This window comes from Saccharomyces paradoxus, chromosome VIII (assembly GCF_002079055.1).
Source record: "Saccharomyces paradoxus chromosome VIII, complete sequence".
NCBI classification, from domain to species: Eukaryota; Fungi; Ascomycota; class Saccharomycetes; order Saccharomycetales; family Saccharomycetaceae; genus Saccharomyces; species Saccharomyces paradoxus.
Window position 1 is genome coordinate 214,015 of NC_047494.1, and position 27,357 is coordinate 241,371.

Below are 27,357 nucleotides of genomic sequence, written 5' to 3' on the forward strand. Positions count from 1 at the left end.
TTGTTCAGTGAGGGTGCTTATCAAATTACTAGTATATATTCTTTATTAGATGCGCTACAGTTCTATGTATATATACTATTCCTAAATGCTCATCGATTAATTTAAATTTTTCATTTTCTGTCGCCTCAAACGAAAATGAAATTTTTCACTGAAAAAAAAAAAAGAGAAGAGAAAGAAGCTCATCTCATCGCGATATTTGTTCGATAATCTGCCTTTGAGTGAATAGTAGTTTTAATAATAAAGATAGTATAATCCAGATATAGTTGACATCTATACTTCAAGATGGCCAAGAGAAGACAAAAGAAAAGGACGCATGCACAACTTACACCTGAGCAGGAACAAGGTATACCTAAGTCGATGGTAATCAGAGTGGGTCAAACTTCATTGGCTAACCATTCTCTGAACCAATTAGTAAAGGATTTCCGTCAAATTATGCAACCGCATACGGCTATAAAATTGAAAGAGCGCAAGTCCAATAAACTGAAGGATTTCGTTGTTATGTGTGGCCCATTAGGTGTTACTCATCTTTTCATGTTCACTCAATCTGAAAAGACAGGCAATGTTTCATTAAAGATAGCTAGAACTCCACAGGGTCCTACTGTTACGTTTCAGGTGTTGGATTATTCTCTGGGTAAGGATATCAAGAAGTTTTTGAAGAGACCAAAATCGTTAAATAATGATGATGTATTAAATCCTCCATTGTTAGTCTTGAATGGGTTTTCCACATCCAAAAAACCTGGTGAAGGCGACCAGGATGTAAACGTTGAGAAGGTTATTGTTTCCATGTTCCAAAATATTTTTCCACCTCTGAATCCGGCAAGAACTTCGTTGAATTCTATTAAGCGTGTGTTTATGATCAATAAGGACAGAGAAACAGGTGAAATTTCTATGCGCCATTACTTCATTGATATCCGAGAAGTGGAAATCTCTAGAAATCTAAAAAGACTTTATAGAGCCAAAAACAATTTAAGTAAAACAGTGCCGAATTTGCATCGAAAAGAAGATATTTCTTCTTTGATATTAGATCACGACTTAGGCGCCTATACATCAGAATCTGAAATTGAAGATGATGCTATTGTGAAGGTCGTTGATAATCAGGATGTGAAGGCAAAGCATTCTCAAAGTTCGAAGCCGCAAAGAACGCCGGTCGAAAAGTCTGATATTAAAGGGCATCAAAAAGAAACAGAAGAAGAAGATGTAGAAATGGAGGAACCTAAACCCTCAGAAACTCCCCAACCAACTCCACGTAAGAAGGCTATCAAACTAACTGAATTAGGACCAAGATTAACTCTGAAACTGATCAAGATAGAAGAAGGTATCTGTTCAGGTAAAGTGTTGCATCACGAATTTGTTCAGAAATCAAGCGAAGAAATTAAAGCCTTGGAAAGGAGACACGCTGCGAAGATGAGACTCAAGGAACAAAGAAAGAAGGAGCAAGAAGAAAACATTGCAAAAAAGAAGGCCGTTAAAGACGCTAAGAAGCAACGTAAATTGGAAAGAAGAAAAGCTAGAGCAGCAGAAGAGGGCGAAGGCCAAGGCAAAGATGACGCTATGAGCGATGAAGAGTCTTCATCGAGTGAAGGTGAGCATTATAGTGACGTACCAGAGGATCTAGATAGTGATTTATTCAGTGAAGTCGAATAAGTTGTTCTCCGATACCAAGAAAATTTTAGTTTAAGGCTGGTTGACCACCAACGCCCGTATACTTCTCCACTTTAGGTAAATTGCATACTTAATACATATAAACTCTTTGTCTTTAAATTATAGTCTAAAGTGAAGCATGGATCTTAGAAGGCATGTGAAAAAAAGTTCAACCTAACCTTTTTTTTGGGCCATTTTAAGCTAGTGTTTTGATACATAAGCGTGGCTGGGACATTGAAGGGATGCGCTTATTCACTAATCCAAAGCTTGAATTATCAGCATGAAATCTAAAACGTGGATTTTCAAGGATATCTTATCTAGCCACCGCATTAAAGCGTTCGATAGTCTGCTTTCGAGGAGACTCCCTGCATCAAAGGCAACGAAGCATCTTCAAGTGGGAGAGCATTTCCTGTTCTTCCCACCATCGTTTGAAAAACTGGATAGAGATGGTTATTTTAACTACCAAAATCCTGCTATTCTATTAGGGAACCCTGATTTACGTTATCGTAGAAGGATTTGGGGACAAGGAGAGCTTATTCAGTATTTACCGGTCAACTTAGACCAGGAGTATACATGCCACGAATCAATCAAATACGTAAAAAAATTACGAGACGACCATATTGTGTGTATTGAAAGGTCCGTTTTACAAGAAAGGCCTGAAAATGTGTCGAGTGCTACTTCCATCTGCTTATTGGAGAGAAGAGTGTTAATGTACACCAATTCATTCGCTAACAAGATTGCAGTAAAGGTCCCCGTGGAGAAGGAGAAATATAAAAGATTAATAAGTTTTACTATTACTGATATGGATATTGTAGCTTACGGTCAGATGTCTCTGAATCCGCATCGAATTCATTGGGACAAAGAATACAGCCGCCATGTTGAGGGCTACGATGATATCATCATGCAAGGTCCCTTTTCGGTCCAATTATTACTAAAATGCATCCAGCCACTTTTGGAAAAACCGATCAAGCAACTGCGATACCGCAATTTGAATTATATATACCCAAACACTACTTTGAGCATATGTCAGTCTTTGAACTCTTCGAGCAGGAAGTACACCTTTCAAGTTAGGGACCTTCAGGAAACCAACCTGGTCTACTTGAAAGCTGATGTTTTCTGTTGAGAAAGACAAAAGCTGTTCTTCTACGGACAGCCACTACCTGTGTGTTTCTTGTCTCTTGAAACAATACTATTGGCTACTAAATAGTGGAAGGCCACGAACGAGATGACCATAATATCTCGCCATCACCAGGTTGACGGTAAACGCATTGCGGGAAGAACTGAAAAAAGGTGGGAAAAAAATAAAAAGTAAAGTGAAAATTAAATTTAATTAATATTTCCATTTCAATGCAAAGTGCTTCTCTTGATCAGTTTCATATCAAACGGCATAGCAAAGGTGTGTTTTGCTAAGTTAACTTTTACACAAGTGGAAGAAAATGACCGATATCAACGAAAAACTACCAGAGTTATTGCAAGACGCTGTCTTGAAAGCATCTGTTCCTATTCCGGATGACTTCGTTAAGGTTCAAGGTATTGACTACTCAAAGCCTGAAGCCACTAATATGAGAGCAACTGACTTAATTGATGCCATGAAGACCATGGGTTTCCAAGCTAGTTCTGTAGGCACTGCCTGTGAAATTATTGATAGTATGAGATCATGGAGAGGTAAGCATATCGACGAATTGGATGACCATGAAAAGAAAGGTTGCTTCGATGAGGAAGGGTACCAAAAGACTACTATCTTTATGGGTTACACTTCTAACTTGATCAGTTCCGGTGTACGTGAAACTTTGCGTTATTTGGTTCAGCACAAGATGGTTGATGCTGTTGTTACTTCTGCTGGTGGTGTGGAAGAAGATTTAATCAAATGTCTTGCTCCTACTTACTTGGGTGAATTTGCATTGAAAGGTAAGTCTTTGCGTGACCAAGGTATGAATCGTATTGGTAATTTGCTTGTTCCAAACGATAACTACTGTAAGTTTGAAGAGTGGATTGTTCCAATCTTGGATAAGATGTTGGAAGAACAGGATGAGTACGTAAAGAAACATGGAGCTGATTGTTTGGAAGCTAACCAAGACGTGGATTCACCAATCTGGACCCCATCTAAGATGATTGATCGTTTCGGTAAGGAAATCAACGATGAATCATCCGTCTTGTACTGGGCCCACAAGAACAAAATCCCAATCTTTTGTCCATCTTTGACCGATGGGTCAATCGGTGATATGTTGTTTTTCCATACTTTCAAAGCATCGCCAAAACAACTAAGAGTTGACATTGTTGGAGATATCCGCAAAATCAACTCAATGTCCATGGCCGCTTACAGAGCCGGTATGATTATCCTAGGTGGTGGTTTGATCAAGCATCACATTGCCAATGCTTGTTTAATGAGAAATGGTGCTGATTACGCTGTTTACATCAACACTGGCCAAGAGTACGATGGTTCTGATGCAGGTGCTAGACCCGACGAAGCTGTGTCTTGGGGTAAGATCAAGGCTGAAGCCAAATCCGTCAAACTTTTTGCTGATGTTACCACTGTTCTCCCATTGATTGTTGCTGCTACTTTTGCCAGTGGTAGGCCAATCAAAAAAGTTAGGAATTGATGAAAGGATTTTGAGATGAAGGAAAAAATGAATCTGTACTATTTCTTTTTTTTGTGCGAAAATTTTGTTTTGATATAGAGATAAATAAAAAATGAACATATTATAATATCAAAAAGTATAATGTAATGTTTGCGATAAAGATGAATGAATTACATTTCTAAACGTGCCGCTTGGGTGCACACGGCCATAAAAGTATGTGACTATTTATGTATATATATATATATGACTGTCAGTGTCTGCGTTCGTAATTTATAGATGCGTAAACAGCGGCTTTATATTTTTATTAGTTGCCGTTACCTCTCATTTTTTCGGCGGTTAGAATATCACTGCCTATGGATTCCATTACGTTTTTCTCAATCAGTTCACCTATATTTGAGTAGACCATACTAGCTTCGTAAGCGCTCACTATACGCTGTTGAGTGATGCCAATTTCGCAGAACGCCAACGCTTTTATCACGTTCGCATATCGGCAAATTGCTTGTCGTATGTTGTTCGATATCAAAGGGTCGTTTTCGTCGGAGTATATTTGCCATGAAGATTCTTCTTCTAGTCTTGTGATTGAGGGATTCAATGATACTGCACCAGTAGGCCCAGGCGATTTACTTGAGGCGCTGTTGTTCGCGGACGGCGTATCCCTTGCTAAATCCATCTGAGATGTTTTCCTTAACCATATGTAACCATTGACTCCGAGAACCACGGTTATGTTGCCGGGCAAATTATGAGTATGGTTCTTGGCTCTGACGATTAAAGAACTCGGAACTTGGCAAAACATACCATTTCTTAACTTCCCATACTTTAGAGATCTGGTGTGTAGGGATGCACTACCATCTTGGAATAATGACTGAACTTCTGCATTCAGTAGATCACCTTCTTTGAGGAAGCTTCTCATTTGCAGTTCATCACTTTCAGATTTTCTTCTTAGAATACCACCTGGCAAATTCACAGAGCCTAACATAAGCACTGCATGTTGCTTACCGCCAATGTCCACTTTCCATCTCTTATTTCCCACTTCAGCAATTCTTCCTACGACGTGATCACCGGTCTCTGGAGCATAACGGCCTTTCAATGGAATAACCGATAGCAGCCTATTGACACGCGATACGGTACCGGCAACGGAGGAGTAAGTCATATTATCAAGAAAATACGTACCGTGACCTCTCATCCAGATAGGGTCGTCAGTGACCAGTTCACCTGGTGTCACAATTTGAGAATCAGACTCATCTTTAGAAGCTGAGTTAACATCCCGCATATATATATCTTGTTCATCGTCTTCGTCATCTGATATCCCTGAGTTGTTATAGGACAGGTTAGATGAATTTTGAAAGGCACCGTTCCGCTTGGTAATTGTGATAACTTCAGACATCTCTGTTTACCTCTGTGTGGTTGCTTAAAGATTTAAAATGAAGCACTGCTTAAAGGAAAGATGTTTTTCTTCTAATTTTGGTTTCATTTTCTTTTTTTTTCACCTCATCGCTCAGTTCCAAGTTCCATATTGAGAGAAAGAAAAAGAAAGAAAAAGAGAGTTCCACTGAGAAACTTTGAATAAGACAGTTTAAACTAGAAGCAAAAGCAAGACTACTTTTCATTGCATGAAAATTGCACTGCCAGTATTCCGGAGACTTAACAGATTGATCAGTTCGTATAAGATGTCAGGAGTGTTCCCATACAACCCACCGGTAAATCGTGAAATGCGAGAATTGGATAGGTCATTTTTTGTCACCAAGATACCAATGTGTGCAGTCAAGTTCCCCGAACCCAAAAATATCAGCCTGTTCTCTAAAAACTTCAAGAATTGCATTCTGAGGGTGCCACGTATCCCGCACGTTGTTAAGTTACACGCAGCCAAGACAGTGGACGAACCGACAAGCGTACAGAACAAGAAGCTGAAGACGGCAGCTGGTAATAATGGCCCAATAATGAAAGGTGTGCTGCTACACGAATCCATCCACAGCGTCGAGGATGCGTATGCAAACTTGCCCGAGGAGGCATTGGCGTTTCTCAAGGAGAACAGTGCGGAAATTGTACCACATGAATATGTGCTCGATTATGATTTCTGGAAGGCTGAGGAGATTCTTCGAGCAGTACTGCCTGAGCAATTCCTGGAAGAAGTCCCAACGGGTTTCACCATCACAGGCCACGTTGCGCATTTGAACTTGCGTACCGAGTTCAAACCATTCGACTCGCTCATCGGTCAAGTTATCCTGGACAAGAACAACAAAATTGAATGTGTCGTAGACAAAGTCAGCTCCATTGCTACACAGTTCAGAACTTTCCCTATGAAAGTTATCGCTGGGAAAAGCGATAGTTTAGTGGTCGAGCAGAAAGAATCCAACTGCACCTTCAAATTCGACTTTAGCAAGGTTTACTGGAACTCTAGACTGCACACAGAGCATGAAAGACTGGTCAAACAATACTTCCAGCCTGGCCAAGTAGTCTGCGATGTCTTCGCAGGCGTGGGGCCCTTTGCCATACCCGCAGGCAAGAAGGATGTCATCGTTTTGGCCAACGACTTGAATCCGGAAAGCTACAAGTACTTGAAAGAGAACATCGCGCTGAACAAAGTGACGAAGACCGTTAAATTCTTTAACATGGACGGCGCTGAGTTCATCCGCCGTTCGCCACAGCTATTACAACAGTGGATTCAAGATGAAGAGGGCGGCAAGATTACGATTCCTCTGCCTTTGAAGAAACGACACAGATCTCAGCAACACCAGGAACAACAACCGCCACAACCACGCACCAAAGAAGTGATCATTCCGTCACATATTAGCCACTATGTCATGAATCTCCCAGACAGCGCCATTTCCTTCCTAGGAAACTTCCGCGGCATCTTTGCAACACACACCCACACTGCTACTGATACCATCAAAATGCCATGGGTGCACGTGCATTGTTTCGAAAAGTACCCGCCTGGCGAGGATGTCACTGAGCACGAGTTGCATGCGCGCGTGCATGCACGTATTATTGCCGCGCTCAAGGTCACCGCGGACGACCTTCCATTGAGTGCCGTCTCGTTGCATTTGGTGCGCAAAGTTGCGCCTACGAAACCGATGTATTGCGCGAGTTTCCAACTTCCGGCTACCGTGTGAAGCGACCTGCTCTTGCAGTTTGCCGTGGGAAGAAAGGGCAAAAAAGACGACCACAGGGAAAAAGAAACGAGATGACTAACACCTTTATCTTCGAGAAGGCGCGGGGCTGACAGGGCACGCGATGCGTCATACCATTTGAATACAACACAACCCGTTTTCTGTAATATAAGTAAGAAGAAGAAACCAGAAAGTGGGATAAAGAGCTTATAGTGTAAAATTATTTTAACTTGTTGTTGTATTCCTGAATTTTTCTCTCACTACCGTAACAACGTGGTAGTTGGCAGAATATATATATTCTTGGCAACCTAGTTGTTACTCAAACAAAAGAAAAAAAAAAGTCCCCCCCTTCCCCTCCTCTATTCACTCGCATTTAGCATTCGCATACATTTTTATATCTGTTTTTTCCGTTTTGTTTTTGGTTTTCTTAGGTTCGATAAAATTACAACAATGCACTCTTCCATCTTCTAAATTTTCCTTTTATTAAGGATGCGCGCAATAGAAGAGATAGGCAATAATAGAATCTACGAAGATATTATTGTAAGGATAAGCATTACAAAAATAAAATAAGTTCTAAAATAAAAAAAAAAGAAAAATAAAATAAAAACAAAATAAAAATAAATATGTATGGAAATCATAGATTTACCCCTGATTCCAAAGAATTCAATGCTGTCGTCAAGAGTAAGGAATTTTCCACTAGCAGAAATCCGTATCAGACTCCACCTTCAGAGTACAACAGCATCCATCATCAGACGAATCACATCAAAAGAAAGACAAATCTAGCAATCACCATATCAAATTTCTTGTCTGAGATCAGTCGGCCTCTTTCAAATGGCAAAATCAACAACTCCACCCACAACATTTTGAAATTTTTGAATGAAGTACTTAAGAGATCAAAGTGTAGTAAAGAAAACGCTATCTTGGCCACTTTCTACTTCCAAAAGATTTACCAATCAAGAGATGCCCAGAATGAGTCCTCGTTGCCTGAATTTTCGCACTGTTCCCGGAGGATTTTTCTCTGTTGTCTTATTCTGTCACACAAATTTTTGAACGACAATACCTATTCGATGAAAAATTGGCAAATTATAAGTGGGCTTCAAGCCAAGGATCTATCTCTCATGGAAAGATGGTGTCTGGGTAAGCTTAACTACGAGCTGGCCGTTTCATATGATGAGCTTTTGCTATGGGAAACAAACACTCTAATGAAAAAGAAGTTTCGTTCCGGAACTCCCGCCAACGCTCCGGTGAAGAGACCCAGAGAATCTGATCATGATTGCGATGCGCATTCTTGGAAACTAATTAAATCTTGTTAGTTGCAAGAAAATATATATCATTCACTCATTAATAAATTTTTTTCTTTTGCTTTTTAAGCTTTTGATTTATTCGAATACATGCCATTTAAGGATACATTAATATGATTAGTAAAAAATATGTGGGTTTTTGCAAAAATGCGAATTCTGTGGATCGAACACAGGACCTCCAGATAACTTGACCGAAGTTTTTTCTTCAGTCTGGCGCTCTCCCAACTGAGCTAAATCCGCCAACTATTGTTTGATTTTGTTGTATCTCAAAATGAGATACCTCAGCATTACTAGATTTACCAACCTAGACATAAAACATGTATGAAACACGTACGAAACAATAGTTCCGAAACAGACAAGATTGAGTATACTAGGCAACCTACTTGCCTAAGATGAACCAAACCAACCAAACGTATAAATACCTGAACGATTAGTTTAGATCCGAGATTCCGCGCTTCCACCCTTTAGTTAAATTCAGATCTTATATAGATTATATAGGATAAGTAACATTCTGTGAATCAAGTTGATAATAAGTCTGACAACAAGTTACTCTCCTAAAGCACCTTAGGATTGTCAAGATATCCGGTATTACTCGAGCCCGTAATACAACAGGTTTCTTCAGTCGGAAATTATTGTAAGTAAGTGCATTGTCTTGCTCGACCTTATTGAAACCATGCGATTTATCATTATTGACACACGAAACTATAGCGACAAGATGAGTGTTTTCACCGTGTACTAATGCACCTCTCAGATATCTCGACATGTCATTGTACCTATTATAAAATGAGAGAATGTAAAAGAGCGGTTCGGATAGTAATGCAAAAAAATTAAAGATCTATATATAAGGGTAGGTAGGAGTCATTACACTAAGGGTATGGTAAATTATCGGGATTACTGTTGTATTGTGCATATTTGATGTGCTCAATCGGGGTGTGTTTTATATAGTATAAGAAAATCCGCTTGTATTCTTGATTAATGTTACAGCCTATAGTTTTTCTGTAACTCGGCTCTAAAGGAACGTTCTATGACTTCAAGCTTTCTTTGGTTGGCCTCACATACGGTGCATTATTTTACCATTTTTATGTGAGCAGCTTGCACTTGACCATTATATGACAGTTTTCTTTAACCTTTAAGCTCACTTTGATTGTGCCGTTCTTAAATGGTGTTACAGGTGTTGGCATTTAGTTAGGCATGGCTTGATTTAGCCAAGATGAATAAGTGACCTTTAGGAAAGTTAACAAATTCTGCAAGTGTGCTATCGATAGGGCAAGGTTAAGAAGTATCTGAGTACATGATCAGTAGAGATCTCTCGCTTGCTCTGTTCGTTTTCGTCTTTTTTCAGGCCGAGTTGTTGTACATCACATTGTATATTTACCCGAAATCCAATGGATGACTCCCTTATATTGCTATTTCACTTTCAAGAGTGGGAGATAAGCGAAATTCGAATCATGACTCCCTTTAACTATTCTCCCTTCTTATTTTAATTTGCAATCATATAACACTTTCAATGCCATCTCTTCTAGATTTGATATCACCGGAAACTTTTCGTTTATAATCGTTTAGGTGAAAAGTTTTTATATCGGTTATTTACAGATATACATTTTCTCAAAAAAAAAAAAATATAACATGCTTTCAGTTTTTAATAAAGCCATTGAGTACAAGCCTCTCCATTAATGTACCGCTGCGGTCAATAACCTTACCAATAGTCGTCGCCTACAAAGAAAGTAGAAAGCAAATGACAGAATTTTATTCTGAAACAATCGGTCTACCAAAGACAGATCCACGTCTTTGGAGATTGAGAACTGATGACCTAGGCCGAGAAAGTTGGGAATACTTAACCCCTCAGGAAGCTGCAAACGACCCGCCATCCACTTTTACACAATGGCTTCTTCAAGATCCCAAATTTCCTCAACCTCATCCAGAATTAAATAAGCATTCACCAAGCTTTTCAGCTTTCGATGCGTGCCATAATGGTGCATCTTTTTTCAAACTCCTTCAAGAGCCTGACTCAGGTATTTTTCCATGCCAATATAAAGGGCCCATGTTCATGACTATCGGTTACGTAGCTGTAAACTACATCGCCGGTATCAAAATCCCTGAGCATGAGAGGATAGAAATAATTAGATATATCGTCAATACAGCACATCCGGTTGATGGCGGGTGGGGATTGCACTCTGTTGATAAGTCCACCGTTTTTGGTACAGTATTGAATTATGTTATCTTGCGTTTATTGGGCCTATCCAAGGACCACCCGGTTTGCGTTAAGGCAAGAAGCACATTGTTAAGATTAGGTGGTGCTATTGGATCTCCACACTGGGGGAAAATTTGGTTAAGTGCATTAAACTTGTATAAATGGGATGGTGTAAACCCTGCCCCTCCTGAAACTTGGTTGCTTCCATATTCAATACCTATGCATCCAGGAAGATGGTGGGTTCATACTAGAGGCGTTTATATTCCGGTCAGTTACCTGTCATTAGTCAAGTTCACCTGTCCAATGACCCCTCTTCTTGAAGAACTAAGGAAGGAAATTTACACCAAACCATTTGACAAGATTAACTTCTCCAAACACAGAAATACTGTCTGTGGAGTAGATCTATATTACCCACATTCTACTACTTTGAATATTGCAAACAACCTTGTTGTATTTTACGAAAAATACCTGAGAAACCGGTTCATTTATTCTCTATCCAAGAAAAAGGTTTATGATCTGATCAAAACGGAGATACAAAATACTGATTCCTTGTGTATAGCACCTGTTAACCAGGCATTTTGTGCCCTTGTTACTCTTATTGAAGAAGGCGTAGACTCTGAAGCGTTCCAGCGCCTCCAGTATAGGTTCAAGGATGCATTGTTCCATGGCCCACAGGGTATGACCATTATGGGAACAAATGGTGTACAAACCTGGGATTGTGCATTTGCCATTCAATACTTTTTCATCGCAGGTCTAGCAGAAAGACCAGAGTTTTATAATACAATTGTCTCTGCCTATAAATTCTTGTGTCGTGCTCAATTTGACACCGAATGCGTTCCAGGTAGTTATAGGGATAAAAGAAAAGGGGCTTGGGGCTTCTCGACAAAGACGCAGGGCTATACAGTCGCTGATTGTACTGCAGAAGCGATCAAAGCCATCATTATGGTGAAAAACTCCCCAGTCTTTAGCGAAGTGCACCATATGATTAGTAGTGAACGTTTATTTGAAGGCATTGATGTGTTATTGAACCTACAAAACGTTGGATCTTTTGAATATGGTTCCTTTGCCACCTATGAAAAAATCAAAGCCCCGCTAGCGATGGAGACATTGAATCCTGCTGAAGTTTTTGGTAACATAATGGTAGAATACCCATATGTGGAATGTACTGATTCATCCGTTCTTGGATTGACATATTTTCACAAGTATTTTGACTATAGAAAAGAGGAGATACGTACGCGCATCAGAATTGCTATCGAGTTCATCAAGAAATCTCAACTACCAGATGGGAGTTGGTATGGAAGCTGGGGCATTTGCTTCACATATGCCGGTATGTTTGCATTGGAGGCATTACACACCGTGGGGGAGACCTATGAAAATTCTTCGACGGTAAGAAAAGGTTGCGACTTCTTGGTGGGTAAACAGATGAAGGACGGTGGTTGGGGAGAATCAATGAAGTCCAGCGAATTGCACAGTTATGTGGATAGTGAAAAATCGCTAGTAGTTCAAACCGCATGGGCGCTCATTGCACTTCTTTTTGCTGAATACCCGAATAGAGAAGTCATTGACCGCGGTATTGAGCTTTTGAAAAATAGGCAAGAAGAGTCCGGGGAATGGAAATTTGAAAGTGTAGAAGGCGTCTTCAACCACTCTTGTGCAATTGAATACCCAAGTTATCGATTTTTATTTCCCATTAAGGCATTAGGTATGTACAGCAAGGCATATGAAACACACACGCTTTAAATCTTATTTATAAATGTTGTTAGAGGCTGCAACAATTAGAAACTAGTATATCTATTTATATTTGTAGTAGTAAAATAATAGGTGAAATTAACGTGAGTTTGTAAACTTTTGGCTACCCTTTGATATTTGGTGATAATATCATAAATGTCGCATACTAAATAGAATATTTATCCTTTGGCACGGTTTTGCTATTTTTTCGTCTTTTTTTCAACTAAGCGGAAGGAAAAAAAAATTTCAAGTTATGCTCATCACTCTTTTATTACATTATAGTAGCCACAAAGCAGCTTTTATTAGTGATTTGATGGAAAGGAGAGAATACTTCTAATAGATTAACACGCACCACAAACCTTTTGAACAAAATGCATTTGATGTACACTTTAGGCCCAGACGGCAAAAGAATCTATACATTGAACAAGGTCACCGAAACTGGTGAAATTACAAAATCTGCTCACCCAGCTAGATTTTCTCCAGACGACAAATATTCAAGACAAAGAGTAACTTTGAAGAAGAGGTTTGGTTTGGTGCCAGGCCAATAAATTTGGGAAGTTTAAGGAAATATTGTATAGTACGTTATTATGGCTAGTATGAAAATGGAGAGAATTTCCTGTTTCATTTTCAATCTTCTAGACCTACATAAATTTGATAAGTTTTTAGGTGATAAATACTAATTTTAATTGATCGATTATATGTTTTAATCTCAACGGGGCAGCGGCCGTTTTCCTTATTCTGAGCCAGTTTTTTAATACACGCTAGAGTTTTTAGCTGGTAATAAGGAAAAATTGATTCATATTTGTTACATGTTGTGCTTCACGTTATTACAAGGCGCAAGAAAAGGCCTCCTTGACAGTAGCTCTAAAAATGATACTGGATGTCGATATTAAGCCCCATCCCAAGATCTCAAGGCTCCCTCCTGGCGCTCCAAAGGGTTAACTTACAGACAGGTTAGTGCTATATTGATAACTATATTAGAAGATCTTGTTTCCATCAACGTAAAATTGTACGGCACATCTATTTTGGTTGTATCAAACGTTTCCAATTGTTGATTCAACCAAAAAGCCCCATAGCTTTTAATACGGATATTGCTTAGGGTAGGCGAAAAAAATAACCAAATCTTAGAAAAAAAGCAGCTTGACGTCAAACAACAAGCAATAACATGGTTTTTTGGTGAACCTATTGCGAGGAAGTGTATAACTCGTGAAAGTTTTCAACGTTTTATTTGCTGGAGAATAGTAAATCGAGCTTGAGTAGCAGCCTGCGATTCAAATTATGGAAACAATTGATATACAAAATCGATCATTTGTTGTTCGTTGGGTAAAATGTGGCCGTGGCGATGTAATCAATTATCAGATCAAGCCATTGAAGAAATCTATTGAAGTTGGCATATATAAGAAGTTGAAATCCAGTGTAGATGACCATGCTTCTGCGGTTCACATTGCGCCTGACACGAAAACATTACTGGACTATACAACCAAATCTTTATTACATAAGGGAAGTTCGGGTCATATTGAAGAGCATCACAGGCGTCCTTCGCAGCACTCTCATAATTCAAGTAATGGACCGGATAATAAGAGGAAGGAGAGATCGTATTCCTCACTGTCCATTAGTGGTATACAGCAGCAATCCCAGGAAATACCCCTACGTGAAAAACTCTCTGCGTCAGGATTCACCTTGGTCAAGAGGGTCGGCAACGTTTCAGGTAACACTATGGTTCAGGGCGATCTGGAAGTAAAAGATACAGATTACTATTATGCATTTATACTGGACAACTCGTCCTCCAAAAATGCGAAAAAGAAGATTCTTTTCAATGCGAGTGTCATAAATGGCGATAATCAATCGATGATAAGCACGAGATCCACTCCTCCAGCAAGGCCTGTGGCTTTAAGCAGAACATCGACCCAACAGGATATGCTGTTTAGAGTGGGACAAGGTCGTTACTTGCAAGGCTACCTGTTGAAAAAAAGGAGAAAGAGACTACAAGGTTTCAAAAAGAGGTTTTTTACCTTGGACTTTCGATACGGAACTTTATCGTACTACTTGAACGACCATAACCAGACTTGTAGGGGCGAAATTGTCATAAGTTTGTCATCTGTGAGCGCCAACAAAAAGGACAAAATAATCATAATCGATTCTGGTATGGAAGTTTGGGTTTTAAAAGCCACGACTAAAGAGAATTGGCAGTCGTGGGTTGATGCATTACAATCCTGTTTTGATGATCAGTTCGAAGATAAGGATACCTCCACTTTGGAGGAAAATCCTGGTATTCTTGACGATGACAAGGAAGTAAATAATAAAGGCTCTCTTCAAGACCGTGACCAGCTTGCACCCATCGTTACTACTAAAAGCACGCCATCACACAAACAGTCTACCCAGAAAGATGCGGATGACATATATGTGCCACTACCCAGCGAATCCTACGCTACTTTTTCCATGAACCTACGTTTGATTCAACAACGACTAGAGCAATGTAAAAAGGACTCGTTATCTTATAAGCCAACCGTACTACATCAAAGATCTGAAGGGTTAAATGGAACACATTCGTCATCTTCTGTCTTGACTAATAATAGAGTGTCTTCATTCAATCATTCCTCTTCCGGTATGACATCGTCTGATTCTTTAGTCTCTGAGGAGGTTCCTTCCAGCACGACGCATACGAAGCATGCTTTATATAATCAACTGGCAGATCTCGAAGTGTTTGTCAGCCGATTCGTTACACAAGGGGAGGTTTTATTTAAAGACCACCAGATCTTGTGTAAGAAAGCAAAAGATACGAGAGTTTCTCTAACTTCGTATCTTAGTGAGAATGATGAATTTTTCGACGCAGAAGAGGAAATCAGCCGGGGAGTCATTTTATTACCTGACACAGAAGATGATATTAACAACATAGTCGAAGAAATCCCTCTTCTTGGGAAAAGCGACCAAAATGAGTTTACAACAGAGGTCGAACTGTCTGCACACGAACAGATGGCTTCATCAAGTGTGGAGAGCTACACAACTAACGATGAAAGTCATAGCCGCAAACACTATAAGAATCGCCATAAAAATCGTCGTCGTGGCCACCTACATCATCAAAAAACCAAAAGTACTCAATCTTCAACAGAAACATTCACAAGTAAGGATTTGTTCGCTCTTTCCTACCCAAAGACTATTTTACGCCGTAATGACATACCTGAAGCTGCAGCTTCTCCGCCAAGCCTACTATCTTTCTTGAGAAAGAATGTAGGCAAAGATTTGAGCTCTATTGCTATGCCAGTAACTTCAAATGAACCTATTTCTATCTTGCAGTTGATATCAGAAACATTTGAGTACGCTCCTCTTTTAACGAAGGCTACTCAACGCCCCGATCCTATAACCTTTGTTTCAGCATTTGCTATTTCCTTTCTTTCCATATACAGGGATAAAACAAGGACGCTAAGAAAACCGTTTAATCCGTTACTGGCTGAAACATTCGAACTAATACGAGAAGATATGGGGTTTAGACTTATATCGGAAAAGGTTTCTCATCGTCCCCCAGTATTTGCCTTTTTCGCAGAGCATCTCGACTGGGAGTGTAGTTATACTGTGACACCATCCCAAAAGTTCTGGGGTAAATCTATTGAATTGAATAACGAAGGTATATTGAGATTGAAATTTAAGACAACCGGAGAACTATTTGAATGGACGCAACCCACAACCATTTTAAAAAATTTGATAGCGGGTGAGAGATATATGGAGCCTGTTAATGAATTTGAAGTACATTCTTCGAAAGGAGACAAATCACACATCTTGTTCGATAAGGCAGGTATGTTTAGTGGGAGATCTGAGGGATTTAAAGTATCGATAATCCCGCCAGCTTCAAGTGACCGCAAGAAGGAAACTCTGGCCGGTAAATGGACGCAAAGTTTGGCTAATGAAACCACACATGAAAGTTTATGGGAAGTTGGTGATTTAGTTAGCAACCCGAGGAAAAAATATGGGTTCACTAAATTCACCGCAAATTTGAATGAGATCACTGAAATTGAAGAAGGCAATCTACCACCCACGGACTCAAGGCTAAGACCAGATATTAGAGCATATGAGCAGGGAAATGTTGATAAGGCTGAGGAGTGGAAGTTGAAGTTGGAGCAACTTCAGCGTGAAAGACGTAATAATGGGCAAGATGTGGAACCTAAATATTTCGAAAAAGTATCTAAGAATGAATGGAAATACATAACTGGGCCTAAGAGTTATTGGGAAAGAAGGAAGAAACATGATTGGTCCGATATTCCCCATCTATGGTAAACGCCACGATGATATCAACTGTTCTTGTTACTTTTTTACCCGTTTTTGTATTCTCTTTATTTATTTTCCTTCTCTAATCATTATCCCCGCAAATTACTTGTATATGTGTTCATATATAGTATACCATATATATAACATGAAGAACTTTATAAATTCCTGTTTATTTCGTCACACGAATCTTGTATTATTAGTTTTACCCTATTTTTGTTTTCTTATTGTAACTATATTATTTTTATGATTAGTTCCAAATATTTCTATGGAAGCTATTGAATTTTACAACATATTAAAAATACAAGACTCCTTCAATAGCCACATCCATGTATTTGGAAGAAATTTTACAATCGCAAGTTATACAATACCAGGTTCCTTTTGAAGCGAGAGGTTTGTTGCTATTAAGGCATACCAAGATAACATGACAGAGAGCAATTTATCCCTTATATACCCTACTAAGTCATATCATGAAGTGCCATTAGTTTCGTCGAAAAAGATAAGGAGGAATTTGGAAAGAAATATAAAGATTATATAAAGATTATCGACCGATGATAATAAAATTGGGCTTTAGCCCATATCATCAATTGACATTACTTGATAAAGTACGCTCAAATACCTTTGCTTTCGTTTTTTGATTCTCTTCTACCAATGTCACATCTTATCACTTTAGCTACGTGTAATTTGAATCAATGGGCCCTGGATTTTGAAGGTAATAGAGACCGTATCCTAGAGTCCATTAAGATTGCCAAAGAGAGAGGTGCCAGGTTACGTGTTGGCCCAGAACTAGAAATAACTGGCTATGGATGTTTAGATCATTTCTTAGAAAATGATGTTTGCCTTCATTCGTGGGAAATGTACGCTCAAATCATTAAGAATAAAGAAACTCATGGATTAATTCTTGACATCGGTATGCCTGTTCTGCATAAGAATGTTCGTTATAATTGTCGTCTGTTATCCTTGGATGGTGAGATATTGTTCATAAGACCCAAGATTTGGTTAGCTAATGATGGTAACTATAGGGAAATGAGATTTTTTACACCTTGGATGAAACCTGGCGTAGTGGAGGACTTTATCCTTCCACCTGAAATTCAAAAAGTTACGGGTCAGAGACTTGTGCCATTTGGAGACGCTGTGATAAATTCATTGGATACGTGCATTGGTACAGAAACTTGTGAAGAATTATTTACTCCCCAATCGCCCCATATCGCCATGTCATTAGATGGTGTGGAAATCATGACGAACTCATCTGGTTCTCATCATGAACTGCGTAAATTAAATAAAAGACTAGACCTAATTTTAAATGCCACCAAACGTTGTGGTGGTGTTTACTTGTACGCGAATCAAAGAGGTTGTGATGGTGATAGATTATATTATGATGGCTGTGCATTAATTGCCATTAATGGTACAATTGTAGCCCAAGGTTCACAATTTTCTCTAAATGATGTGGAAGTTATTACCGCTACTGTGGACCTTGAAGAAGTGAGGAGTTACCGTGCAGCTGTCATGTCCCGTGGTCTGCAAGCTTCCTTGGCAGAAATAAAGTTCAAACGTATTGATATTCCCGTAGAATTGGCCTTGATGACCTCCAGATTTGATCCTACAGTGTGTCCAACAAAAGTTCGTGAACCTTTCTATCACTCTCCTGAGGAAGAAATTGCATTGGGCCCCGCTTGCTGGATGTGGGATTATTTAAGACGCTGTAACGGCACGGGGTTTTTTCTTCCTTTATCTGGGGGTATTGACTCTTGTGCAACAGCAATGATTGTTCACTCCATGTGCCGCTTAGTCACAGACGCTGCTCAAAATGGAAATGAGCAAGTTATTGAAGACATTCGTAAGATAACACGTAGCGGCGATGATTGGATTCCAAACAGTCCACAAGAAGTAGCCTCAAAAATATTTCACTCCTGTTTCATGGGTACGGAAAATTCATCCAAGGAGACAAGGAACAGAGCAAAAGACCTTTCCAAAGCTATTGGATCTTACCATGTTGACTTAAAGATGGACTCCTTAGTATCCAGTGTGGTATCTTTATTCGAAGTAGCCACTGGAAAAAAACCAGTATTCAAAATATTTGGGGGATCTCAAATCGAGAATTTGGCTTTACAGAACATTCAGGCGCGTCTAAGAATGGTTCTTTCATATCTTTTTGCACAACTGTTGCCGTGGGTTCGTGGTATCCCAAACTCTGGTGGCCTGTTAGTGCTCGGTAGTGCAAATGTTGATGAATGCTTGCGTGGGTATCTAACAAAATATGACTGCTCTTCCGCAGATATCAATCCTATTGGAGGTATTTCAAAGACTGACTTGAAAAGATTCATTGCGTACGCTTCAAAAGAGTATGACATGCCAATCTTAGATGACTTTTTAAATGCCACACCAACTGCAGAATTGGAACCTATGACTAAGGATTACGTGCAATCAGATGAGAAAGATATGGGGATGACATATGAGGAATTGGGTGTGTTTGGTTATCTAAGAAAGGTTGAAAAATGTGGTCCTTATTCTATGTTCTTAAAACTCCTTCATCAATGGTCCCCAAAGTTAACACCTCGTCAAATATCTGAAAAGGTAAAAAGATTTTTTTTCTTCTACGCTATCAACAGACACAAACAAACTGTTTTAACTCCTAGTTATCATGCTGAACAGTATTCACCAGAAGACAACAGATTTGATTTACGTCCTTTCTTAATCAACCCAAGATTTCCATGGGCTTCAAGAAAAATTGACGAAGTTGTTGAGGAATGCGAAGCACATAAAGGTTCAACGCTTGACATTATGTCAATTGATTAGAACAGAAGAAGAGCTTGGAACATCAAAATGGGATTCTACCGCAATCTTGTATTCTTTTGTTGACTTATTCTATCATAAAAACGATATAAAAGTGATATCTAACGTTCGTACATTTATGTATTTTGCACGGTTTTATGTTGACCCCAATTAGTCTTGATTACTACGTTCCTAGAATCATTCCGCTTCCAGAAATCAATTAAAGTGATTGCTGTTTTCGTGGGTGAGTCTTCTTGAATGAAGTGTCCGGAATCTTGGAAGACAACTAACTGATACTTACCTTGCATTTGCCCCACAATTAATTCTTTATCCAAGTTTTCGTTTCCTGCCAATATCAATAATTTACTAACGGGTAGAGCGACGAAGGAATGCGATAGATCCGTGAACCATGTGTCCCAGAAGGGGCTAAACGTCTTAAGGTTTGTAATCCTGACAACTTTCCCTGACTTAAGCGGAGTAAATAAAGCTGGTATAGCAATTTCGGCGCTTGATCTCAATCTCGATAACGCGTGCTGAACGTGCCAATCGACAGCGTCATCAATTGACCCGAATATATTTGGTGTATTCTGCAGAAAATGCTCAACTTTATTTAAGGCCATAATAGCAGCCTCTTCCACAATATCTAGCATAGTAATACCAAGAACTTTCTTTTGTAACTCTGTTGATAATTTAGGGTATGCAAAAGTACATATACTTCCACCAAGGGAGTGACCAATCAAAATAATAGATACCCTTTGAAGTGGCTCTTGGCTTATTTTAGATTTAAACCAATAATTTAGTAGGCTTACGAAATCTTCAATAAAAGAGTCTCTATCAAAGCGCATAGGCTCATTGAGTTTTGTGGACTTTGTTTCTGCATGTCCTCTAGCATCAAATGCAAAGCATCCGCATCTTCCTTCTAGTTTAGTATTTAATTCTTTGGCCAAGTTTGCAAATGATAAACCTGAGGAGCCGGCCCCATGGTGGAAAATAAAAATGGGAATTGAAGTGGTATTTGATAACAATGAGGTAGGCAATGTATAGTACGTATTTACGTTAAGATCTCTATCATGAAGACTTACCAACTCCTTGTTATCAAAAAAATCCCTCCAACTCGGCAAACTACTCTTTTCCTTACTTGAAAATCTATCGGCAATATTATCGGTTTTATCCGTACGAATTCTGTTTCTATTTGATTGACAATTGAACGATGGAAGGCTTCCCAATGCATCACCATCATTTTCATCATCCTCATCTTCTTGGAAAGTCATATCTAGAACCTTTTTAGCTCTCTCGAACTGGGACAAAGCGATTTTTCTTCTCAAATCGCCAGACATTGAAAAATCTGGAAATGTTCCTACTGTCAGTAGCAGTTTATTGCTGTCCTTGGCTCTTTGTTGCGCTTTAGTTAATTATTAACTCTGCAGCAAGTTATTAACATCCCTAAATGCCGTATTGTGCAATTTGAATATATTACCCGAATGACAAGAACAATGAGGCTTTAGGCAATAATTCTACGAGTAATTCGAACAGAACATAGGCCTCTCCGGATGCCACTTCAATGTCCATGTCAATGTCAATGTCCCTATTGGCTGTAAGTATATAGGCAACCTTCCCGCAATATCTAACATTGGGGAAGTTTCTGGAGGTTTTGTAGGTCAATAATTACGCTAAGGTTGGTATTGGGCTTATGGTATGTATCCCATTGCCCGGGACATTTTTTTACACTTGAGCCTTTGTAGGAACTTCTTTGTTCCTCTGACCAACCGTTCAATTAATGCTGTGAATTTTTTGGTCCAAGTTAAACACGTCCAAATTCACAAACAAACCATTGTCATCTTGAGCTGGCGCCGGCCACTGAGCTACCTCTATATGTTTCAACCCTTCCACTTTATGAAAATCCAAGTAAGAAAATTGATACCTAAATTTCTTGTTATGGAATAAAAAGATTATCAAACGTATTCCCCATGAAATCTGATAATTATATTACCTTCTTTGTGATCTCTTGCCGATCTTTTCATATTTTAACTTCGTGCAAATATCGTGCATCAATTCATTTTGGAGTTAGTGCGTTTTGTGTAATTTCTCTTGGATCCTTCCTTTCTTAATTTTGACAGTGCTTTCTAGCCCAATGACTGATTTTTAGTAAATAAATCTTCCTTTTCCTCCACAGTATGTTCATGATTTTAGGGCTTTTCGAAGTATGTCGATGATGATGTTATCTTAGAAAATTTCCCTAGAAGGAATCTTCCTTTGCCCTTTCATACTTAGAATTCTTTAACTTTGAAGTGAGAATCTTATCTGAGTGAAAAAATTCAATCATATCATGACGACCTGAGTATCGATTTCAACATCGCTATTAAGGCTTATATGAGTAGGTATTCTTTCCTCTATCCAACTGTTCCTTTAAAACAGGGTGTTTCTCAATGAATCGGAAATGAATCATGTTCACAAGCTTCTGCTATTCACTGCCCACCATCTACTTTTCCAAATGTGGTTTAAAATCCGCTTTCAGTTGCATATTTGCCACCGTGGAATAATCCGACTCTGGCTATATAAAAATGAGATGTGGTATATGTTCTTTCTTGGCCGGTTTCAGTTCCATCCTATTGTAGTAAATTTACAAATTTACACGCGAGCTTTATTTTGACAATGAGCAAATGTAAAGGACACATGTGATGAATAGCGGTTAAGGAAAAAAGAGACAAAGCCACCAAAGATGTTTGCAAACGTTGGATTTAGGACTTTGAGGGCCTCTAGAGGTCCTATTTATGGTATGTTTTTTGTTTTATTCATTGGTGTGCTTATCGCCAAATTTGCAGGACACATACTAATCGACTCAGAGGCTAACTTTTCTCATATTATAGGATCCTGCAGCCAAATCATTAGCTTTTCCAAAAGAACTTTTTATTCAAGTGCCAAGAATGGATACCAGTCGAACAACAATCATGGTGATGCGTATAGTTCAGGTGGCCAGACAGGTCCATTCACCTATAAAACCGCAGTAGCGTTCCAGCCAAAAGACAGAGACGATCAGATATACCAAAAACTAAAGGATTCTATTAGATCACCTACAGGAGAAGACAACTATTTTGTTACGTCAAACAACGTTCACGATATTTTTGCCGGTGTTGCAGACGGTGTGGGAGGATGGGCTGAGCATGGGTATGATTCCAGTGCCATCTCAAGAGAATTGTGTAAAAAAATGGACGAGATAAGCACTACTTTAGCAGAAAATTCATCCAAGGAACCACTTTTAACACCAAAGAAGATTATTGGTGCCGCATACGCAAAAATGAGGGATGAGAAAGTGGTGAAGGTAGGCGGGACAACTGCCATTGTTGCTCATTTCCCACCTAATGGAAAGTTGCACGTTGCCAACTTGGGTGATTCTTGGTGTGGAGTCTTTAGAGATTCTAAACTTGTATTCCAGACACAGTTTCAAACGGTTGGATTTAACGCACCTTACCAGTTGTCGATTATTCCAGAAGAAATGTTGAAAGAGGCCGAAAGAAGGGGCAGCAAATATATTCTAAACACACCCACAGACGCTGATGAATATAGTTTCCAATTGAAGAAAAACGATATTGTTATGTTGGCTACCGACGGTGTAACCGATAATATTGCCGCAGATGATATCGAGCTTTTTTTGAAGGATAACTCCGCTAGAACAAAGGATGAGTTACAGCTATTATCACAGGAATTTGTGAAGAACGTTGTCAGTTTAAGCAAAGACCCTAATTATCCCAGTGTTTTTGCGCAAGAGATTTCTAAACTAAGTGGTAAGAACTACAGTGGTGGTAAAGAAGACGATATAACTATGGTTATTGTAAGAGTTGATTAACACGGCGTTATTTACTCTCTTGGGAAGCAATGTAAATAAAAATGCAGCGCCATAAACGGTACTATATAAGCAGAAAGCCATTTAATAGAGCCAAATATAAGTGAGCATATATAGTAAGAAATTTAAAAAACTATATTCGCAAAAATTTCTTAGTCAAAAGATCGTTTTAAAACAATCTTTTTAATCTTGTCTCGTTCTGTTTTCAGCTTCTCTTCTTCTTCAAGAACATCAGAGACGAACTTCACATCCGTTGGTAACTGTAAAACTCTTGATTGTGTTTTCTTACCACTTTTAGTCAAAAACGTGAATGCAATCTTCTTTGGCTTAGACGATTCTTCGTAACTCTCCTTGTTTGAGGAAGGCTCCTCACTCTTTTTCAATACCAGAGGTTTTTGAACGCTGACTGGCTTCGAAATTACTGGGATTTTACTGGCAACAACCTTTTCGCTTTTTCTTGCGTCTATGGATTCTTGCATCATTTGTTGAAATTGCCTTTCTAACTCATCTTCCGCTTTTCTTTCTTCCTCATCTTTTAGCTTTTTCTCGTATTCTTCGTACATTCGTTTCATCTCAATATCTCTGTCTGCGTCAAGGTCACCACCATACTCCAAATCAGAATCGCTGTCTTCGCCATCATCATCATCATCGTCATCATCATCGTCTTCTTCTTCATCATCATCTTCATCATCATCATCTTCGTCTTCATCGTCGTCTTCGTCATCATCTTCACTGTCGTCTTCTTTTATCCGGCTTTTTTCTGGTGCTGACTCTGGGACCAATACGCTTGTCTCCACATCTTCATCTTCTCCTAGTAAATCCACACCATCGTCATTTTCATCGTCATCATCGTCATCATCTTCTGCAATTACTTCAATAGAAACTGCGCTCTCCTTACCATTGTCAATGCTTGAGGAAAGTCCCTTCACTTCGCTATCTTTGCTTTTTGTTGTGTTTAATGATTTCAGTAAACTTTCCAACCTTGAGGCACTTTCTACTAGGTTTTCTGACCTTTCAAACTTAGCATTTTCGAAAATGCTCTCATATTTTTTGAATGTGCTTGACACCCTAAATTCTGTCTCCTTAGGTAAAGGCTGTTCTTTAATAAAAGTATAATACTCGAAAAACCTCAGCAAAACTTTGCATTTTTTAGTAAAAGCAGCAGGGGTTCTCTTGATATTTAACAAAATCGTGGTGACCAGCTGAATTCTGAAATAGTTATCTGGCGGGTCTGAATCATTCAAATAAAAAGGATTGGGCTGATTGTTGATATGACCGAATCTAACAATGTGGTAAATGGTATCTAACAAAACATCGGACTTTATCATTTCATAGTTAAATATTTCAGTTAAGTATCTAACATTCGATATTCTATGCATGTTTTGTCCATAATCATTGATTTCCAAGCCCCGTTCAATATTTTCTAGTACCTGGTCTATACATCTGATAACGAAGTCGCGGCGGTAGCTGTATAGGCCGCCCAGAACTTTAGTTAGTAGGGGAATGTTTTGATAACTAATCTTATGCGGTTTTGAAAAAAGAGAAAACAGCGCTTTCTGGATAGCTAAATCGCCCCAGTGAGCCTTACGAATCAACTTAACAACGTGTTTGAAGTCTAAGTTATTCAGTTCACTTCTAATCAAAATGCGATAAAATTGTTGTTCGGGTGTTATCGTTTTTACTGAAACGTTCAAAGACTTGACAGAAGGGGGATAAAGTAAAGTGATTATGTTTTCCAGGGCACCTTTCATATTCATATTCAATTGTCTATCATTTTTTTTGTCCTTGATTAGTTGGACCATTTTTTCCATTAATTCCTTATATTCTGGTTTATTTAGCAGGAATTTTCCTGAGTGTTCTAATAAAACGGTCAAAATCTCTACGTTATTTGGAACTTGCATATTCATGATTAATGTCCTAATCTTATGGAAAATCATAAATGACGGTATCAGTTGAAATTTGATCATTTCGCTGAAGAAGATAATGTTTTTTACGTTAATCTTGTTAGAGTGTAGCTGGTTCCTAAAGCCATTATCTAGGTAATTTATAAATTCAGAAACAATTTCAGGCATATATTTACTGTTTGTTGCAATAAATCTGGAATATACCGACAGTTTGCTCCAGTCTTGTGTTTCCATGAAAAATTTCAATATTCGATTTCTTGTGGCTTTGTTGTCCAAATGCGATAACCAATATCTATTCGAGAGCTGGTCAATTATATCTTTGGAGTCAGCCATTTCCAAATCTGTAAAGAATAAATTAATATTTTTAGAGTTTAAATTTAAATCTTTTTCTGTTTTGGTGGATTGTGATTCTTCTACAGTTTTAGAGATATCTGGTAGAATCTCATAAAATTTCCTTGTGTCTTCATTTTCCCATAATCGTTGATTGGGTGGCAATATCTGATTCGTGATCATTGGAGAGGCAGTTTCTTTCAAATCGTCATTAGAAGCACCTTCAAGCTCGGGAATTTCTAACTCAAAAAATTCCCCCAATGTTATTGCGGAATTTTTGAATCTAATAAATATTGGAAGTAACTTGTCGTACTCCTCTATGTACTCATCTCTTAATTTCCCTGTTCTTATTTGACATTTCTGATGCTCTCTTTGTAGTCTATTGACCTTTTTATGCAGTTCTGCGGCCCTGGAAAAGGTAGCCTCTATAAAAATCTTAAACAAAGACTGTAACGTAGATTTTAGGTTCGAATCAAATATCAAATCATCCCAAGAATTATCGTCATCATGGAAAAAAGGCGCAAATTTTTTAATAAATGCAGTTGCAATAGTGGTAGTAAAACCCAATTTGAATTTATAATTAAGAATCTCTCTGAGGATACTGAATAGCAATGGATCTTTTCGGCCAGTCTTTTTCTGTAGGAAATTTGGAACAACGTCCTTCGACTCAATATCATCCAATGTTCTGAAAACCCCAACTAAGTAAAGCTCAGTAAATACGCGAAGATTTCCTTTAATTCTGGTTATCCTTTGAAGCTCATCTCTTTCGGATTCTATGTCGACAGAGGGATTCTCAAAAGTCTGCAGAAAAGCTCCCAAAAGAGGACCAGTGAACCGGCCAGTGAACCTTTGATGAAGTCCACTTATGATCTCAACAGCGGCAATTACATCATCGTTCTTATTCGGAACGTTTAACAAACACTCAGTTACTGTTACTATTATCTCTGATAGGTACTTTTCCAAGGAGGCCTCACTCAAATCTTTCAGCAACGAGGGTTCTGAACCTTTCACAAATCCCTTCTTTAATTTTTTTATAAAACCAGTGTTTCTCTTTATACTAGAATCTAGCTTTTTGCTTTTCAAGGGAAAGACTTCCTCGCCATTCCAAGCTCGGGTATTTAAGTCGTGCAATTCTCTTTTCCTTCCATCCTGTAATATGTGATCTCACAATCAATAAAAAAGTTAGTATAAACCTTAGGAGTACTGAAAGGCCGATCTGGCCTCACTAATATAGACCAAACATACGTCCATAATTTCTGTCCAATGTATTACCAGTGCAGATCCAATATTAGCTTATTTAAGCATTTAAACTGATCACTACTGTCCATGGTAAAGTAAAATTGGTCTCAATAGTATCTCAAGCCTGTAATCCAGTATAATTTTTCAGTGAATACCAGAAAAATGAAAAAAAAAATCCAACCCTATTAATTCGTAAGCAGTGATATAAATAGAATAACCTAACTTATACAACTGTATCCCTTTTAAACCCCCTAATATTACCATCTAAGACCTAACTAATATCAAGGGAAAAACCTGAATATACCATAATACCCTATAATGATCATGAGTGTTAACAAGAGGGCTATAAAAAGGTGAAGCATCAAATGATGGTCATCTTTTCATGAAGGAATGAACTTGCCTTAATAATTTCGCCTCACCAAATCCAATTCAGCCTAATGGTTGGCTTTTATTTTACGGTTTAGACT

The 27,357-nt window shown here is 38.6% G+C and overlaps 13 protein-coding genes and 1 non-coding gene across 14 annotated transcripts; 10 read left to right on the forward strand and 4 right to left on the reverse strand.

Annotated features, from left to right (window-relative positions):
• Positions 1–282: 282 nt before the first annotated feature.
• SSF1 (rRNA-binding ribosome biosynthesis protein) lies at positions 283–1,644 on the forward strand (the record flags this gene model as incomplete). The annotated part of the gene is made up of 1 exon (XM_033910844.1): positions 283–1,644. The coding sequence occupies one exon, from the start codon at positions 283–285 to the stop codon at positions 1,642–1,644; it is 1,362 nt and encodes a 453-aa protein (XP_033766735.1).
• Positions 1,645–1,921: 277 nt separating this feature from the next.
• Positions 1,922–2,764, forward strand: HTD2 (hydroxyacyl-thioester dehydratase HTD2; the record flags this gene model as incomplete). Its single annotated transcript, XM_033910845.1, has 1 exon — positions 1,922–2,764. The coding sequence occupies one exon, from the start codon at positions 1,922–1,924 to the stop codon at positions 2,762–2,764; it is 843 nt and encodes a 280-aa protein (XP_033766736.1).
• A 313-nt stretch (positions 2,765–3,077) lies between these two features.
• Positions 3,078–4,241, forward strand: DYS1 (deoxyhypusine synthase; the record flags this gene model as incomplete). Its single annotated transcript, XM_033910846.1, has 1 exon — positions 3,078–4,241. The coding sequence occupies one exon, from the start codon at positions 3,078–3,080 to the stop codon at positions 4,239–4,241; it is 1,164 nt and encodes a 387-aa protein (XP_033766737.1).
• A 283-nt stretch (positions 4,242–4,524) lies between these two features.
• RRP4 (exosome non-catalytic core subunit RRP4) lies at positions 4,525–5,604 on the reverse strand (the record flags this gene model as incomplete). The annotated part of the gene is made up of 1 exon (XM_033910847.1): positions 4,525–5,604. The coding sequence occupies one exon, from the start codon at positions 5,602–5,604 to the stop codon at positions 4,525–4,527; it is 1,080 nt and encodes a 359-aa protein (XP_033766738.1).
• A 226-nt stretch (positions 5,605–5,830) lies between these two features.
• On the forward strand, positions 5,831–7,330 carry TRM5 (tRNA (guanine) methyltransferase; the record flags this gene model as incomplete). The annotated part of the gene is made up of 1 exon (XM_033910848.1): positions 5,831–7,330. The coding sequence occupies one exon, from the start codon at positions 5,831–5,833 to the stop codon at positions 7,328–7,330; it is 1,500 nt and encodes a 499-aa protein (XP_033766739.1).
• Positions 7,331–7,950: 620 nt separating this feature from the next.
• PCL5 (Pcl5p) lies at positions 7,951–8,640 on the forward strand (the record flags this gene model as incomplete). Its single annotated transcript, XM_033910849.1, has 1 exon — positions 7,951–8,640. One exon carries the CDS (start codon positions 7,951–7,953, stop codon positions 8,638–8,640), a length of 690 nt encoding a protein of 229 aa, XP_033766740.1.
• Positions 8,641–8,776: 136 nt separating this feature from the next.
• SPAR_Htrna7F lies at positions 8,777–8,868 on the reverse strand. Its single transcript has one exon. It is a non-coding gene; the product is annotated as a tRNA-Phe (tRNA).
• Positions 8,869–10,363: 1,495 nt separating this feature from the next.
• ERG7 (lanosterol synthase ERG7) lies at positions 10,364–12,559 on the forward strand (the record flags this gene model as incomplete). Its single annotated transcript, XM_033910850.1, has 1 exon — positions 10,364–12,559. The coding sequence occupies one exon, from the start codon at positions 10,364–10,366 to the stop codon at positions 12,557–12,559; it is 2,196 nt and encodes a 731-aa protein (XP_033766741.1).
• A 359-nt stretch (positions 12,560–12,918) lies between these two features.
• NOP10 (snoRNP complex protein NOP10) lies at positions 12,919–13,095 on the forward strand (the record flags this gene model as incomplete). The annotated part of the gene is made up of 1 exon (XM_033910851.1): positions 12,919–13,095. The coding sequence occupies one exon, from the start codon at positions 12,919–12,921 to the stop codon at positions 13,093–13,095; it is 177 nt and encodes a 58-aa protein (XP_033766742.1).
• Positions 13,096–13,825: 730 nt separating this feature from the next.
• On the forward strand, positions 13,826–16,816 carry OSH3 (oxysterol-binding protein related protein OSH3; the record flags this gene model as incomplete). The annotated part of the gene is made up of 1 exon (XM_033910852.1): positions 13,826–16,816. One exon carries the CDS (start codon positions 13,826–13,828, stop codon positions 16,814–16,816), a length of 2,991 nt encoding a protein of 996 aa, XP_033766743.1.
• A 639-nt stretch (positions 16,817–17,455) lies between these two features.
• QNS1 (glutamine-dependent NAD(+) synthetase) lies at positions 17,456–19,600 on the forward strand (the record flags this gene model as incomplete). Its single annotated transcript, XM_033910853.1, has 1 exon — positions 17,456–19,600. The coding sequence occupies one exon, from the start codon at positions 17,456–17,458 to the stop codon at positions 19,598–19,600; it is 2,145 nt and encodes a 714-aa protein (XP_033766744.1).
• A 113-nt stretch (positions 19,601–19,713) lies between these two features.
• PPE1 (phosphoprotein phosphatase methylesterase 1) lies at positions 19,714–20,913 on the reverse strand (the record flags this gene model as incomplete). The annotated part of the gene is made up of 1 exon (XM_033910854.1): positions 19,714–20,913. One exon carries the CDS (start codon positions 20,911–20,913, stop codon positions 19,714–19,716), a length of 1,200 nt encoding a protein of 399 aa, XP_033766745.1.
• Positions 20,914–22,295: 1,382 nt separating this feature from the next.
• Positions 22,296–23,420, forward strand: PTC7 (type 2C protein phosphatase PTC7; the record flags this gene model as incomplete). The annotated part of the gene is made up of 1 exon (XM_033910855.1): positions 22,296–23,420. One exon carries the CDS (start codon positions 22,296–22,298, stop codon positions 23,418–23,420), a length of 1,125 nt encoding a protein of 374 aa, XP_033766746.1.
• A 149-nt stretch (positions 23,421–23,569) lies between these two features.
• On the reverse strand, positions 23,570–26,902 carry NMD2 (Nmd2p; the record flags this gene model as incomplete). The annotated part of the gene is made up of 2 exons (XM_033910856.1): positions 23,570–26,800; positions 26,897–26,902. 2 exons carry the CDS (start codon positions 26,900–26,902, stop codon positions 23,570–23,572), a joined length of 3,237 nt encoding a protein of 1,078 aa, XP_033766747.1.
• Positions 26,903–27,357: the final 455 nt, after the last annotated feature.